Source organism: Haliaeetus leucocephalus, unplaced genomic scaffold, assembly GCF_000737465.1.
Source record: "Haliaeetus leucocephalus isolate CR32 unplaced genomic scaffold, Haliaeetus_leucocephalus-4.0 Scaffold182, whole genome shotgun sequence".
Classification (NCBI taxonomy): Eukaryota; Metazoa; Chordata; class Aves; order Accipitriformes; family Accipitridae; genus Haliaeetus; species Haliaeetus leucocephalus.
Genome location: NW_010972618.1, coordinates 1,301,056 through 1,313,017, shown reverse-complemented (window position 1 = coordinate 1,313,017; position 11,962 = coordinate 1,301,056). Strand labels below are relative to the sequence as shown.

The 11,962-nt window shown below is 51.5% G+C and overlaps 1 protein-coding gene across 6 annotated transcripts in view; it reads right to left on the bottom strand.

The window, feature by feature from the left end:
• Positions 1–11,710, bottom strand: part of L3MBTL1 (l(3)mbt-like 1 (Drosophila)) — a 30,688-nt gene extending 18,978 nt beyond the window's left edge. For 2 of the 6 annotated variants that reach the window (XM_010564581.1, XM_010564583.1), the window contains exons 1-6: positions 10,523–11,710; positions 9,880–9,960; positions 3,848–4,010; positions 1,417–1,640; positions 521–662; positions 232–370 (exon numbers count right to left, since the gene is read on the bottom strand). In XM_010564581.1, coding sequence (XP_010562883.1) covers positions 232–370; positions 521–662; positions 1,417–1,640; positions 3,848–3,983 — 641 coding nt within the window. In that variant the 5' untranslated portion in view covers positions 3,984–4,010; positions 9,880–9,960; positions 10,523–11,710. Of the gene's footprint in view, positions 1–231; positions 371–520; positions 663–1,416; positions 1,641–3,150; positions 3,170–3,847; positions 4,011–9,879; positions 10,110–10,522 lie in introns of those variants that run through there. The other 4 variants (XM_010564582.1, XM_010564584.1, XM_010564587.1 and 1 more) reach the window with 4 other exon arrangements.
• Positions 11,711–11,962: the final 252 nt, after the last annotated feature.

Genomic DNA, 11,962 nt, shown 5'->3' with positions numbered 1-11,962 from the left:
AGGAGAAAATCTGGCTCCTGTGCTTCCTGCTGTCCCCTGGGACAAGTCTTGATCCCCCCACAGTGCAGCCAGGGCACTCCACCTACAGGAAAGAGAGAAACAAGTGGGGTCCCCAGCACCTGCCAGAGACAGATGCGCTTGCATCCCTTGCTGGAGCATGTGGACAAGGGGAGGCAGGGCAGACAGACAGATGGATATGGCTCTGTATGGAGCAGACTCCCCTTCCTTCACCTTTCTTTGAACTGCTGGTGACAGTGCTCGCTGCAGAAGCCCCTGCCTTCCCGGGCTCCATCTGACACATGTCTCCGGCCACAGGTATCACAGTGGCACATGCTTTCTGCTGTTGGCAGCTTGGTCTGCTCTGGCACATCTGAGTCAGAGAGAAGAGGAGCAGTGAGGCACAAGGTACAGCAAGGGAAGGAGAGCAGGAAGCAGGAGACATTTGCCTTGCTCAGGGCCTATGCCAAACACCTGCTGGATGACAGCACCCACCCCAGAAGTGCCACCATGGTGTCCTTACCCTGAGCAGTAGGATTGTCCCTGCTAGTGGGTGCCACCTCTGAGTCCCCATCTTTCTCTGTCTGACCCTCCTTTATAGCTTCCACTGGAGGCATCTTATCAGCACTCACCACCTTCAGCGTCCCGTACTCGTTTATTCGAAACTATGTCATTGAACCAAAAAAACAAGGAAAAATAGTTAACAAGGAGGATAGAAATGTAACTTGATAGCTAGTGGGTGCATGCGAGCTCTGAGAATGAGAGGGACATGGTTCAGTCATTAGTGCATCCAACAAGAGGACAGGTCTTCTGATGATAGAGGTGAGCACAGCACCAAAGTCACCTGTTCTGCTGCCCCTCCTTGCAGCCTGTGCTGGCCACTGAGCCTGCCAGGGCAAGCACACTGCCTGCACGTGGGTGAGACCAGCACCAGCTGGCAGCACAAGGGGCAGGGCGGTTGGCTGGAGGATGTGGTGCCCTGAGGCTGAGAAATCAATGCATTTTGTGCAAGCTATTTCACGTACCAAGCAGTACACCTAAAGGCACCTGCTGTCTGATGAGCGCAAGGCCACTGGGTGAGTGCAGGAGTTTGGTGAGAGCCAACTCCACGGCACAGCTTGGAAAAGAAAGATGCCCTGCACAGCAGTAACATCCCTCTGCCTGCTGCAGCCCCCCAGCGTGCTCTCTCTGCTAAGCTCACAAGATGTGAGGGGCATAGGGATGGGGCACAATAAGAGCCTCGCAGAGCAGGAATAGGTGGGATCCTCCAGCTGGGGTGCGGGTACTGCCAGGGGCCACTTCACATCCTGGTGGTCCCTGCCTGGCACAGGCTGAGGGACTGCCACTTACAAGGGGCAAGCAGCTCCAGGGAGTGTGTGTGGGGTGTGTGCAAACACAGTGGCCCAGGGCTACACTTACCCGCAGGTTACTCCCAGGCAAAGTAGCCACCCCATCTTTCCACTCCAGCACACGGACTGTGCTGCAGGTCTGCACCCCGCTGATCTGGGGAATGACAGTAGCTGTGATGGGCTCACTCCCTGCTCCCCTCTCTGGCCTCTCAGCCCCTGTGCTTCTCTGTGGTTCCCTGGGGAATCGCTGAATTTCTAAGGTGCTCGTGGGAAGGTTGATGGTAGTGGTATTTGCTTGAGAAGGGAAGAAAGGAAACAAACAACCAGAGGCATACACAGAACACTTAACTGATGCAAACAAGGCTCAAAGGCAGCACAGAATGACAGAGAGGACATGGTCTCCCAGCTGAGGGCTCACTGCTGTGGGCTAAAGCACCCACAAGCAGGCAGCACGACCCAACAAGATCTACAGCCAGCAATGGCTTGTGCTGTGGGGTGGCACCAACACTATCCACATTCAAGGGTTCCTACTTCAGCCTAACCTCAGACTATTCCCATGATCAGGATGCCCTGATGTGGCAGGAGTGTGCTGGCGAGCTCCTGGACTGCATCTTCCAGTTCAGTTTCATTCCAAAGGAACACACTGTGCGACCCAGGGCCATTCCACAGTGGGAACCGAGGCACTGGGAGCAAGAAAAATTGGGAGATTTGCTTCTAAAGAACACCCCTGGTTTCACCTAACACACATTCATGCTTTCCTTGCACACCTCCTGAAAGATGCTGGTCAGCTGGGCTGAAAATTGTTGTCCCAATTTTCAAGAAGGGTAAGAAGGACGACCCTGGTAATTACAGGCCTGTCAGTCTCACTTCAGTGCCTGGTAAAATTATGGAGAAGGTTATTCTGGGACTTATTGAAAAACACTTGAGAGACAGTGCAGTCATTGGTCATAGCCAACACAGGTTCATGAAGGGAAAGTCCTGCTTAATTAACTTAATTTCTTTTTATGATAAGGTCACCCATCTACTTGACCAAGGGAAGCCAGTAGATGTGGGTTTTTTGGATTTTAGCAAAGCTTTTGATACTGTCTCTCACAGTATCCTTCTGGACAAAATATCCAGCACACAGCTAGACAAGTCCATAATATGTTGGGTGAACAACTGGCTGATGGGTTGGCCTCAAAGACTTACAGTAAGTGGGGTCACATCAGGCTGGTGGCCAGTCACCAGTGGGGTTCTGCAGGGCTCAATTTTAGGGCCAGTGCTCTTTAATGTTTTTATAAATGATCTGGATGGAGGAGTCAAATGTATATTAAGTAAGTTTTTGCCAATGACACTAAATTAGGAGGAGCTGTGGACTCCCTTGAGGGTAGAGAGGCCTTACAGAGATCTGGATAAACTAGAGAGCTGAGCAATCACCAACTGTATAAAATTTAACAAGAGCAAGTGTCAGATTCTGCACCTGGGACGGGTTAATCCTGGTTATATGTACAAACTGGGTGACGAGAGGCTGGAGAGCAGCCCCGCGGAAAGAGATCAGGGGGTTTGGGTTCATGGCAAGTTGAATGGGAGTCAGCGGTGTGCCCTGGCAGCCAAAAGGGCCAGCTGTGTCCTACGGTGCATCAGGCACAGCATCGCTAGCTGGTCGAGGGGGGTGATTGTCCCACTCTACACCGCACTGGTGCAGCCCCACCTTGAGTACTGGGTGCAGTTTTGGGCACCTCAATAGAGAAAGGACATCAAACTGCTAGAGTGTGTCCGGAGGAGGGCGACCAAGATGGTGAAAGGTCTCGAGGGCAAGACTTACGAGGAGCGGCTGAGGTCACTTGGCTTGTTCAGCTTGGAGAAGAGAAGGCTGAGGGGTGCCCTCATCGCAGTCTACAACTTCCTCAAGGGGGGCAGCGGAGGGGGAGGTGCTGATCTCCTCTCTCTGGTGACCAGCGATAGGACACGAGGAAATGGAATGAAGCTGCGTCAGGGGAAGTTCAGATTGGACATTAGGAAAAGGTTCTTCACTGAGAGGGTGGTCGGTCCCTGGAACAGGCTCCCCAGGGAAGTGGTCACGACACCAAGCCTGTCAGAGTTCAGGGAGCGTCTAGACAACGCTCTCAGTCATATGGTTTAGTTTTAGGTAGTCCTGCAAGGAGCAGGGAGTTGGACTTGATGATCCTTATGGGTCCCTTCCAACTTGAGATATTCTGTGTTCTGTGGTAAGCGGCAACCCAGGAGCCCACATGCCCTGCAGAGCAGGCACCCAGCACACCATGCTGCACTGGCACAGGGCCCCAGACATCAGGGCTTTGGTTTAAAACTCAAGAGGTTTTGATCGGCCACAAATTGTCCAAGTGATGTGGGATAGCCACAGAGAACCTCTAAGATGGCAACAGCAGCACGGCTTTGCCTCCCAAGGTTTGGGAAGAGCACAGATATACAACGAACGTGAGGTATCAACGTGAGGGGAGAAGGCTGGGGAGGCACCAGTTAGAGAGGACAGTTCCGCATACCTGGTATGATGAAGGCAGTCGTTGGCAGGTGGGTGCTCTGCACAGTGCTCTCAGTGGTGACCACATGGACGCTGACCTCCCCAGCAGCATTCCCCTTTGTGCTTCTCACAACCTCCATCTCTGCTCTGCTGTCCATCACCTTGCCTGGGCACAGAGCAAGATACTGGAAGACAGTTAAGAAAGAAATCAAGTTGGGTACAAGTACAAACACGACAAAGGAGTGAGAAAGAGACTGTGGAGGATGATCCCTCCCTTTCCACCATCTCTCAGCAGAAACCCCTGTAAGACATATTAAAGGTCCATTGAACCCAACAGAGAACAGCATGAAGGTCACAGCTGGTACCAACACGACCTAGTAAAGCCCCTGTTGCAAGATCCCAGCTCAGAGCCTGCAAACAGCAAGGGTTTTTTCTTACCTGGCACCACCATAAGATGGTACAAGCACAGCAGGTCCACCACAAGCTATGTCCGCTCCTGGCTCCCACTGGGGCCTACATCACTCTGACACAGACTGTGACTGAGGGTTGGCAAATCCTACCCTGGAGAAGACGGAGTTCCCTGAAGCTCCCTTTCCAGTTCTCCCATTGGGCAGTCACCCTTGATCTTCTAACTGGCTGTAAGAGGGAATTTCACAAGTGACAGGAGTTAACCAGGGCAGGTTGGGGGGGAGTGGAACATGAAGTCCACTGCATGCAACTGAGTTTCTCACAAGACTGGTGATGTTCAACCCATTTAGCCATGAATTTCAAGGAGTAGGCAAGGTGTCAGGGCCGTGAGAGTACTACTGCGCCTTACTGGCCCTGACCAGCCTCCCCTGGGACCCCCACCCATGGGCCCAGGGGCTCCGTGTCAGCCCACCCTCAGCCTGTCTATGCCATGCTGCAGCAGTGCTGGTCTCCAGCTGCTGTCTGGCAGCAGTGGGACCTGACCTGCCAGCTGGCATCCCGGCGTGATCTTGGACCTTGCCTGCTGACCTGAGCTCCTCGCTGGACCTGGCCACAGTGGCCCTGCCAGCTGCCTTCCTCGGTTCCCTGTTCCTGGGGTAGCAGCTGGCCCCTGCTGTGCCCCAGCAGGCAGGACGGTGCCTACACCAGGATAGCCCCAAACCAGGGCCTGCCTGCAAAACAGAGGGAAGAACAGCATTGCCTCCCAGTGCCGAGGTGAGGGAGGGCTCTTGGCACTGCTCCTGCCCTAGTGAAAAACACAACGGACACCCAGAGCTAAGCAGAAAACCAGCAGTATCATCAAATGTGCTCGGGGAAGGCAGAACTCTCCATGCCTGCTGAAAATGATGGTCCGAGTGTCCCAGAGACCGCTGGAGTCTGAGGACACTGGGCTGGGGAGGGATTTTGGACCTGCCCTGTTTCCCACACCCTCTTCAAAGCAGTTGCTGCCAGGATGGAGGCAGGGCTGCTATGGGGCTAAGTAGGGGACCATGCTCTTGTCTCGGTTGCTTTTGATGCAATCTAAATTTGAAAGAGAAGACAGCCATGTGGAAAACAGGATGATCATTTCAGTGAAGCATGGTTAAGTAAGAATTTGGTTACAAAGGGGAAAGTCTGAAATTTTAAAACCAGAGACATTAAGATAAAGGTGTTACAACCAGAGGATAAAGAGTGGGATAGTGTGCTCAGGTTAGGGGAGGATCTACTTCTTCCTCTCTCTTACGGTGCTGTCAGGTTTGTGATCAGAAATACCTGATGTTCAATTGACAGATGGTATGGACCTTTAAGGCCCTCCAGGTGCAATGTCAGAAAAGCACTGTTAAGTGTTGGGAGAACTGAAGGAACCGAGTCATTCAGCTGGACACTGGACTTCAACTGAAAGCCAAAATGAATTTGGCAGCCAACCTGTCTTGGTGCTTCCTAATACCCACCAGGAACCTATCTGCTTTCTTAGGAACTTAAATCTGGTATTTATCCTTGATTCATCACTTGGGTCAGGTATTTCAAGGACAACTCATCATTTTGTGTGAGCTCTTGGCTTTTTTTTTTTATTATTTAAACAGAACTTCAGACTGGAAATGCCTAGAAAGGAAGAGAAATAACTAGATCCAGTGCCCAAGCTGGGTGATGCTCAAACTCATCTCTACAGCAGTCTATGATGTGAACACAATAGCAAATAATTGCACAGGAAATAACCAGCAGTAATTATCACGTGTCAAACACTCTCCAACTCCTTGCAAGGCTGCCTCCTGATGCTGTCGAGACTGGTTCTCCTGTGCCTTTTGAGTTCAGGGTGAACAGAATTAATTTGGATTATAGATTGTGGCACTATTCCTTAAACTGAAAGAATTAAATAACTGAGATTTAGAACTTAACCTCCAGACAATCCCTCCTCCAACAGCCTCCTGGGACAGAACTCGCTGCAGCAAAAGGCGTGTCCCCCCACTGTACCACTGCTGGGCAGCCCAGCTCAGAGGGTCAAGAGCCCTCCAAGGAGCTTGAGGGAGGCAGAGGACCCCACCCAGCCCATGGCCCTGCCCTACAACAAACTGTCACTCCGGTTCCTCTTATCTGCCCCTGAGCAGCACTGTCCATGCTTCCCCTGGCACTTCTGGCCAAAGCAACCTCCTTCTTGTTGGCAGAAAGCTTTCCCTAACACCTTGCCCCAACTCCTGCCCTTTGAGCACACGGGGAGCACAAGTTCTGCAAACAACTCCTGCAGCATGTGTCCTGCTCCAACCCACAGGGGAGCAAAGACTTTGAGGTCCTGGACACCATAAAACCTTATGCTTACAGATGTCTCGAGCCATGTTTCTTTCCTTTTAAGATCCATGGGGGGAGACAGGTCCAAAGCTATTCCAAGGCCACACATGAGCAGCAAGAACATTGTCGGTGTGAACCTGTAAGCACACCATTGCCACAGCTGAAACCAGCGACCCCCAGGGCTCTCCCACCTCTTGTCAAGGGCTTCCATGGTGTTAGACAACAATTTACCACCAACACTGTTCACATCAACCATAGCACACATTGTTAAACTTTTAACTCAGGATTTCTGAGATAACTCCTGCACAAAGAGTCCTAAGCCCCAGAACACTGCTCTGGACCACTGCCCCACAATGCCTTGGAGCCTTGCTGGTGGGACAGGTGTGGGCATGACACGACACCCAGGCTGCAGAGCTCCATCCCCAACCCAGAGGAGTGAGAATCAGGATTGGAGACATTGTTTGCAGCTCACGGTTTTCAAAAGCCTAGCAAAAAAAACCCTGGAAGCCCAGGAGCAGCATATGAGCCAAAGGGGAGAAGAGAACAAGCATCTCTGTAAAGGAGCACAGTCACAGCTATGATCTGCCCTAGCATCAGTGTCACAGCAGGAAAAAGGCACTGGCACACCTCCCTGTGGACAACCCCGTTCCCTGAGAGCAGGACCTCTGACAGATGTCGGGGAGAGGATGCCTGCGGCTGAGACAAGTCCAGTTGCTTCAGTGCATGGAGCCAAAGCCCAGGCAGGTACCACCATGCCAGAGATGACTTCAAGGGGTCTCCTGCAAGCCCTGGTATGACCCATTAAGGATTGCAGGATAATTCAGGCTGGAAGGAACCTCAGGAGGTCTCTAGTCCAACCTCCTGCTCACAGCAGGGTCAGCTATGAGATCAGACCAGGTTGCTCAGGGCTTTACCCAGTCTGGTCTTGAAAACCTCCCAGGATGGAAACCATACTTCCTGCAAATTAGCACAACAATTAGCAACAAACTAACACATTGCCTTTCTGAAGACTGCTCTCGACAATGATCACAAGATTTATTTATTTTCTAAATTTTTTTATTTAGTTGGGATCTTAAAAAGCTTTTAGCTTACATGTGCCCCAGTGACATCTGATAAAACTCTGCCCTGCTCCAACAGGACCAGAATTAGGCCAACATGTAGCAGCTTTCAAAAATCCCACCATCCAGATTTTAACATAGCAAGCACTTGCAGAGGTGACAGCTATTTTGGACTTATCAGTGAGGCCCTGTCCTGGTTTCAGCTGGGATGTAGTTAACTGTCTTCCTAGTAGCTGTACAGTGCTGTGTTTTGAGTTCAGTATGTGAAGAATGTTGATAACACTGATGTTTTCAGTTGTTGCTCAGTGGTGTTTAGACTATAGTCAAGGATTTTTCAGCTTCTCATGCCCAGCCAGGGCACCTGACCCAAACTGGCCAACAGTGTATTCCATACCATGTGACGTCCCAGCTAGTTTAGGAACTGGGAAGTGGGGGGCAGGGAATTGCCGCTCGGGGACTGGCTGGGTGTTGGTCGGCGGGGGGGGAGCAATTGCCCTGCGCATCATTTGTACATTTCAATCCTTTTATTACTACTGTTGTCATTTTATTAGTGTTATCATTATCATTATTAGTTTCTTCTTTTCTGTTCTATTAAATCGTTCTTATCTCAACCCAGGAGTTTTACTTCTTTTCCTGATTTTCTCCCCCATCCCACTGGATGGGGGGGAGTGAGTGAGCGGCTGCGTGGTGCTTAGTTGCTGGCTGGGGTTAAACCACGACAGGCCCCGAGTTCTCCATTTTTCCTGGTATTGAGTGTAACTCTGTATGTCTTACAGAGGGTGTAGGTCAGCCCCACTCCCCAACAAGCCTGCCATTCAGTCTTTTCTTTAGGTCCACAAGGACCTAAAACTCTGCACACCCACTCCACTCTTCTGCCTTCTGCTGAGGGACAGCCAAGGACCTCGGGCTCCCACTCTGGAAAAGCCAGAAAGGAGAGAAGCCATTCTAGGAAACCCTGGCCACACACACACGCTGACCTGTAGTCCCTCCAGAGACCACTACAACACGCTGGGTGGAAGGAGGAATTTTTCAAGACAACTTTCATCCAGAAGCGCTTGCTCTCTTTCTTGGCCTGCTTTACTCCAGTAAAGCAGTTCTTGCAATCACATTCTCCATGTATGAGTACATACATGCATATAGCCATATGTCTGCAGTCAGACCCCACCAGCCTATTTCAGCCAGTTTTGACAGCAAAATTAGATGTCTCTGTAACAGTGGTCTCTATCAGAGTAAAACCTTCAAGTTTGGGAAACCAGGCATCTGCACACAGAACAGGGTCTCTGCATTGCCCCTCACCTCTTACGGGAGGGCATCAGCACGGAGCACAGGCTGAACTTCCCAAGCACCAGAGAGTGGCTGGGGACAGCTGATCTGTGCACACATATTCACACATGCAGAGGAAACTGGCCACAAAACACACATTTTACAGTAACCAGGCTTCACTGTTTCTGCTGCTCATAAAGTTTTGAGCTCATCAAACAAGAAACATCGGGTGTTGGCACACCAGCACTCTGCACCAGTGACACAGGGGCTTGGAAAGCAAGTGTTTCTACAGTTGCTACACACACGAGCCTCCAGCTCTGCCACAGTCTCACACCCACCCTCTCGCAAAACCACAACAAAGCCAGGGAATGATCTGCTCTTTGGAAAGAGGAGGGATACACTGTGTGCAACAGGTGATAGAGGAGCACAGAGAAAAGCAGCTCCCAGCACAGAGATGCTGTACAGCCCTGTCAGCACTTTATAAAGCACAGTCTGGTCAAAATATGTGTTTCTTTTCATCACAAAATTGGCTTAAAATAACTATTTCAAACAACATTAACATGTTCATTGGCTTTGTGGCTTCTCAGATTTTTAAATATTCCTGAAATCTGCACTGGTGTATGCTGGGGGCCACCCAGCTGGAAAGCAGCTTGACAGAAAAGGTGCACAGCAGGTTGACCATGAGCCAGCAATATGCCCTTGCAGAAAAGGCTGCGAACAAACGGTGTCCTGGGCTGCATTAGGAGGAGTTTCACAGCATGAGGAGGGAGGTGATCCTTCCCCTCTGCTCAGCATTGGTGAGCCCACCCCTGGAGTGCTGGGTCCAGTGCTGGGCTCCCCAGCACAAGAGAGACAGGGACAGGCTGGAGAGAGTCCAGCGAAGGGCCATGAAGGGGATGAAGGGACTGGAGCATTTTTGCTAAGAGGAGAGGCTGAGAGAGCTGGGACTGTTCAGCCTGGAGCAGAGCAGGCTCAGGGGGATCCCATCAGTGTGTATAAATACCTGGAGGGAGGGTGCAGAGAGAACGGAGCCAGGCTCTTCTCAGTGGTGCCCAGGGACAGGACCAGAGGCCATGGGCACAAACTGGAACACAGGAGGGTCCTTCTGAACATCAGGAAACACTTTTTCACTGTGAGGGTGGCTGAACGCTGGCACAGGTTGCCCAGGGAGGTGGTGGAGTCTCCATCCATGGAGATGATGCCTGGACATGGTCCAGCTGGCTCTGGGTGGCCCTGATGAAGCAGGGGGTTGGACAAGGTGACCTCTGGAGGTGCCTCCAACCACAACCAGCCTGTGATTCTGTGAATTATTTTTTCAGGAATTTCCACAGAGAACTTCCCCATCCTTAACAACAGCTGAAACATGGATTATTAATTACCTCCAGTGGCAAAATTGAGCCTTTAAGAAAAAGCACCAGCTGGGAGCATGCTAAAACTGCAAGCGGTACACCAGAGCACTGCAGAGACATGGTGGGCTGGGAGCTGCTCCCTTGGATCTTCCACTGTCTTCTGGCATTGCCCAGGGCAGGTGTTTAAAAGACTAACGGCACTGCAGAAAGTATTTGCTCCATATACACACAGGAGCACACTCGATAACACCCTTTGCACATGCAGGTTGCCCAGTGGAGAAAGGCAAACATACACACCTCTTCCCTTCCAAATCTGACTGTTGCTTTAAACCCAGAAGGCAATGCCTCCTCTGGAATAAACCAGGAGCCACAAAGTCCTCCTAGGTTCTCCTGCAGCATGGGATGAGGTTCGGAATGGACCATGGTCTTTATCAACATCTCAAAACAGGATGAAATGTCCTTCCATGCAGTAAGATGCTGCTCGTGTTGCACGTTTCAAAACACGGAATAGATTCTGCAAAGATAGAGATCAGAGGGAGAAGGGCAAGAGAGCAGCAAGCTGCCTTCAGCTTTAGGTTTAGACACAGCTAACAAAGCAGAGACACTTGGGCTGGGTGCCACCTGCTGTCCCCAGGAGTGTCACTGCCACCGGGACTAGCTCTTGGGCCTGTGGATCTGCTCAGACCCACAGATGGGGAGAATGAGCAGTTACCAGTGGTCTCGTGTGCCACCACAAAGGGCTCAAGGTGACACCATCCAAGCTCAATGCTGAGACCAGAAGGCAGCCTGAAGCCTGGGCAGCTCCAACTGGGCACAGACCCCCAGCCACTGCTGAGAGGCACAAAGGGGACACCCGCATCCTACCTTCCACTCTGCTGCCGTAAGCCACTGCCTACTGATAGCACCAGGCCTGCTGCTGCATCCAGCCTTGCACAGAGTTAGGGCATAACACAGGATCATTTTCCACAAGTGCAAGTTACACTCATAAGCGGTGGAAACATCCGAAGAGGATTGATACATGATCCCAAAACATTTCAAAGCATCCAGTCTTTTATCTTCTTTTATAACTAGTAAAGAAATAAATCCAGAACCTGTCCTAGACCATGTGGAGCATCCTCTCTGTAGCCTGGGCTGTTTGTCCTGTGTCCTGCTAGGCTGGACTAATGCCCTCCATGCTGCAGGACCCTTTCAAGGACTGCAGCAGTGTCATCTTCAGGCTCCAGGACAGCATGTGCTCATGAGGTGTTTGAGAAACACCAGAAGGAACACGGTCAAGCATCCACCCTGGAAGGGGCTTCCAACCTCTGTGTGTCCCAGAGAGGATCCCTTGGGAAAGCCAGGGAAGAACAGTCCCATTCCCTGTCTCTGCTTGGCACCACTGCGTCATGCCCGGGTAGCGCCTGGCACCACACACACCCAGCTGAGACCAGTCAGCCCAGTGGGACCTGCAGCTGCACCAGTACAGAACCTGCCCAAAGAAGATAAGCACCTGCACGTCCTTTTTTTTTTTTTTTTCTTTTTTTTTTTGCTTAAGATATCCCCCACTGTTGGGCATAGTGGCTTGCCTTGAGAAAAAATACTTCGCTGCACATGAATGTTACAGTCCTAAAACGGCCCACAGCGAGCCCGCCGTCCCCCCCGCGGGGCGGGCAGCCCCCGGCCCGGCCCGGCCCGGCCCGCTCCGCTCCATTTCACTCCCCTCTCGGCCGCCTCCACCACCCGGCCGCAGCTCCCCCC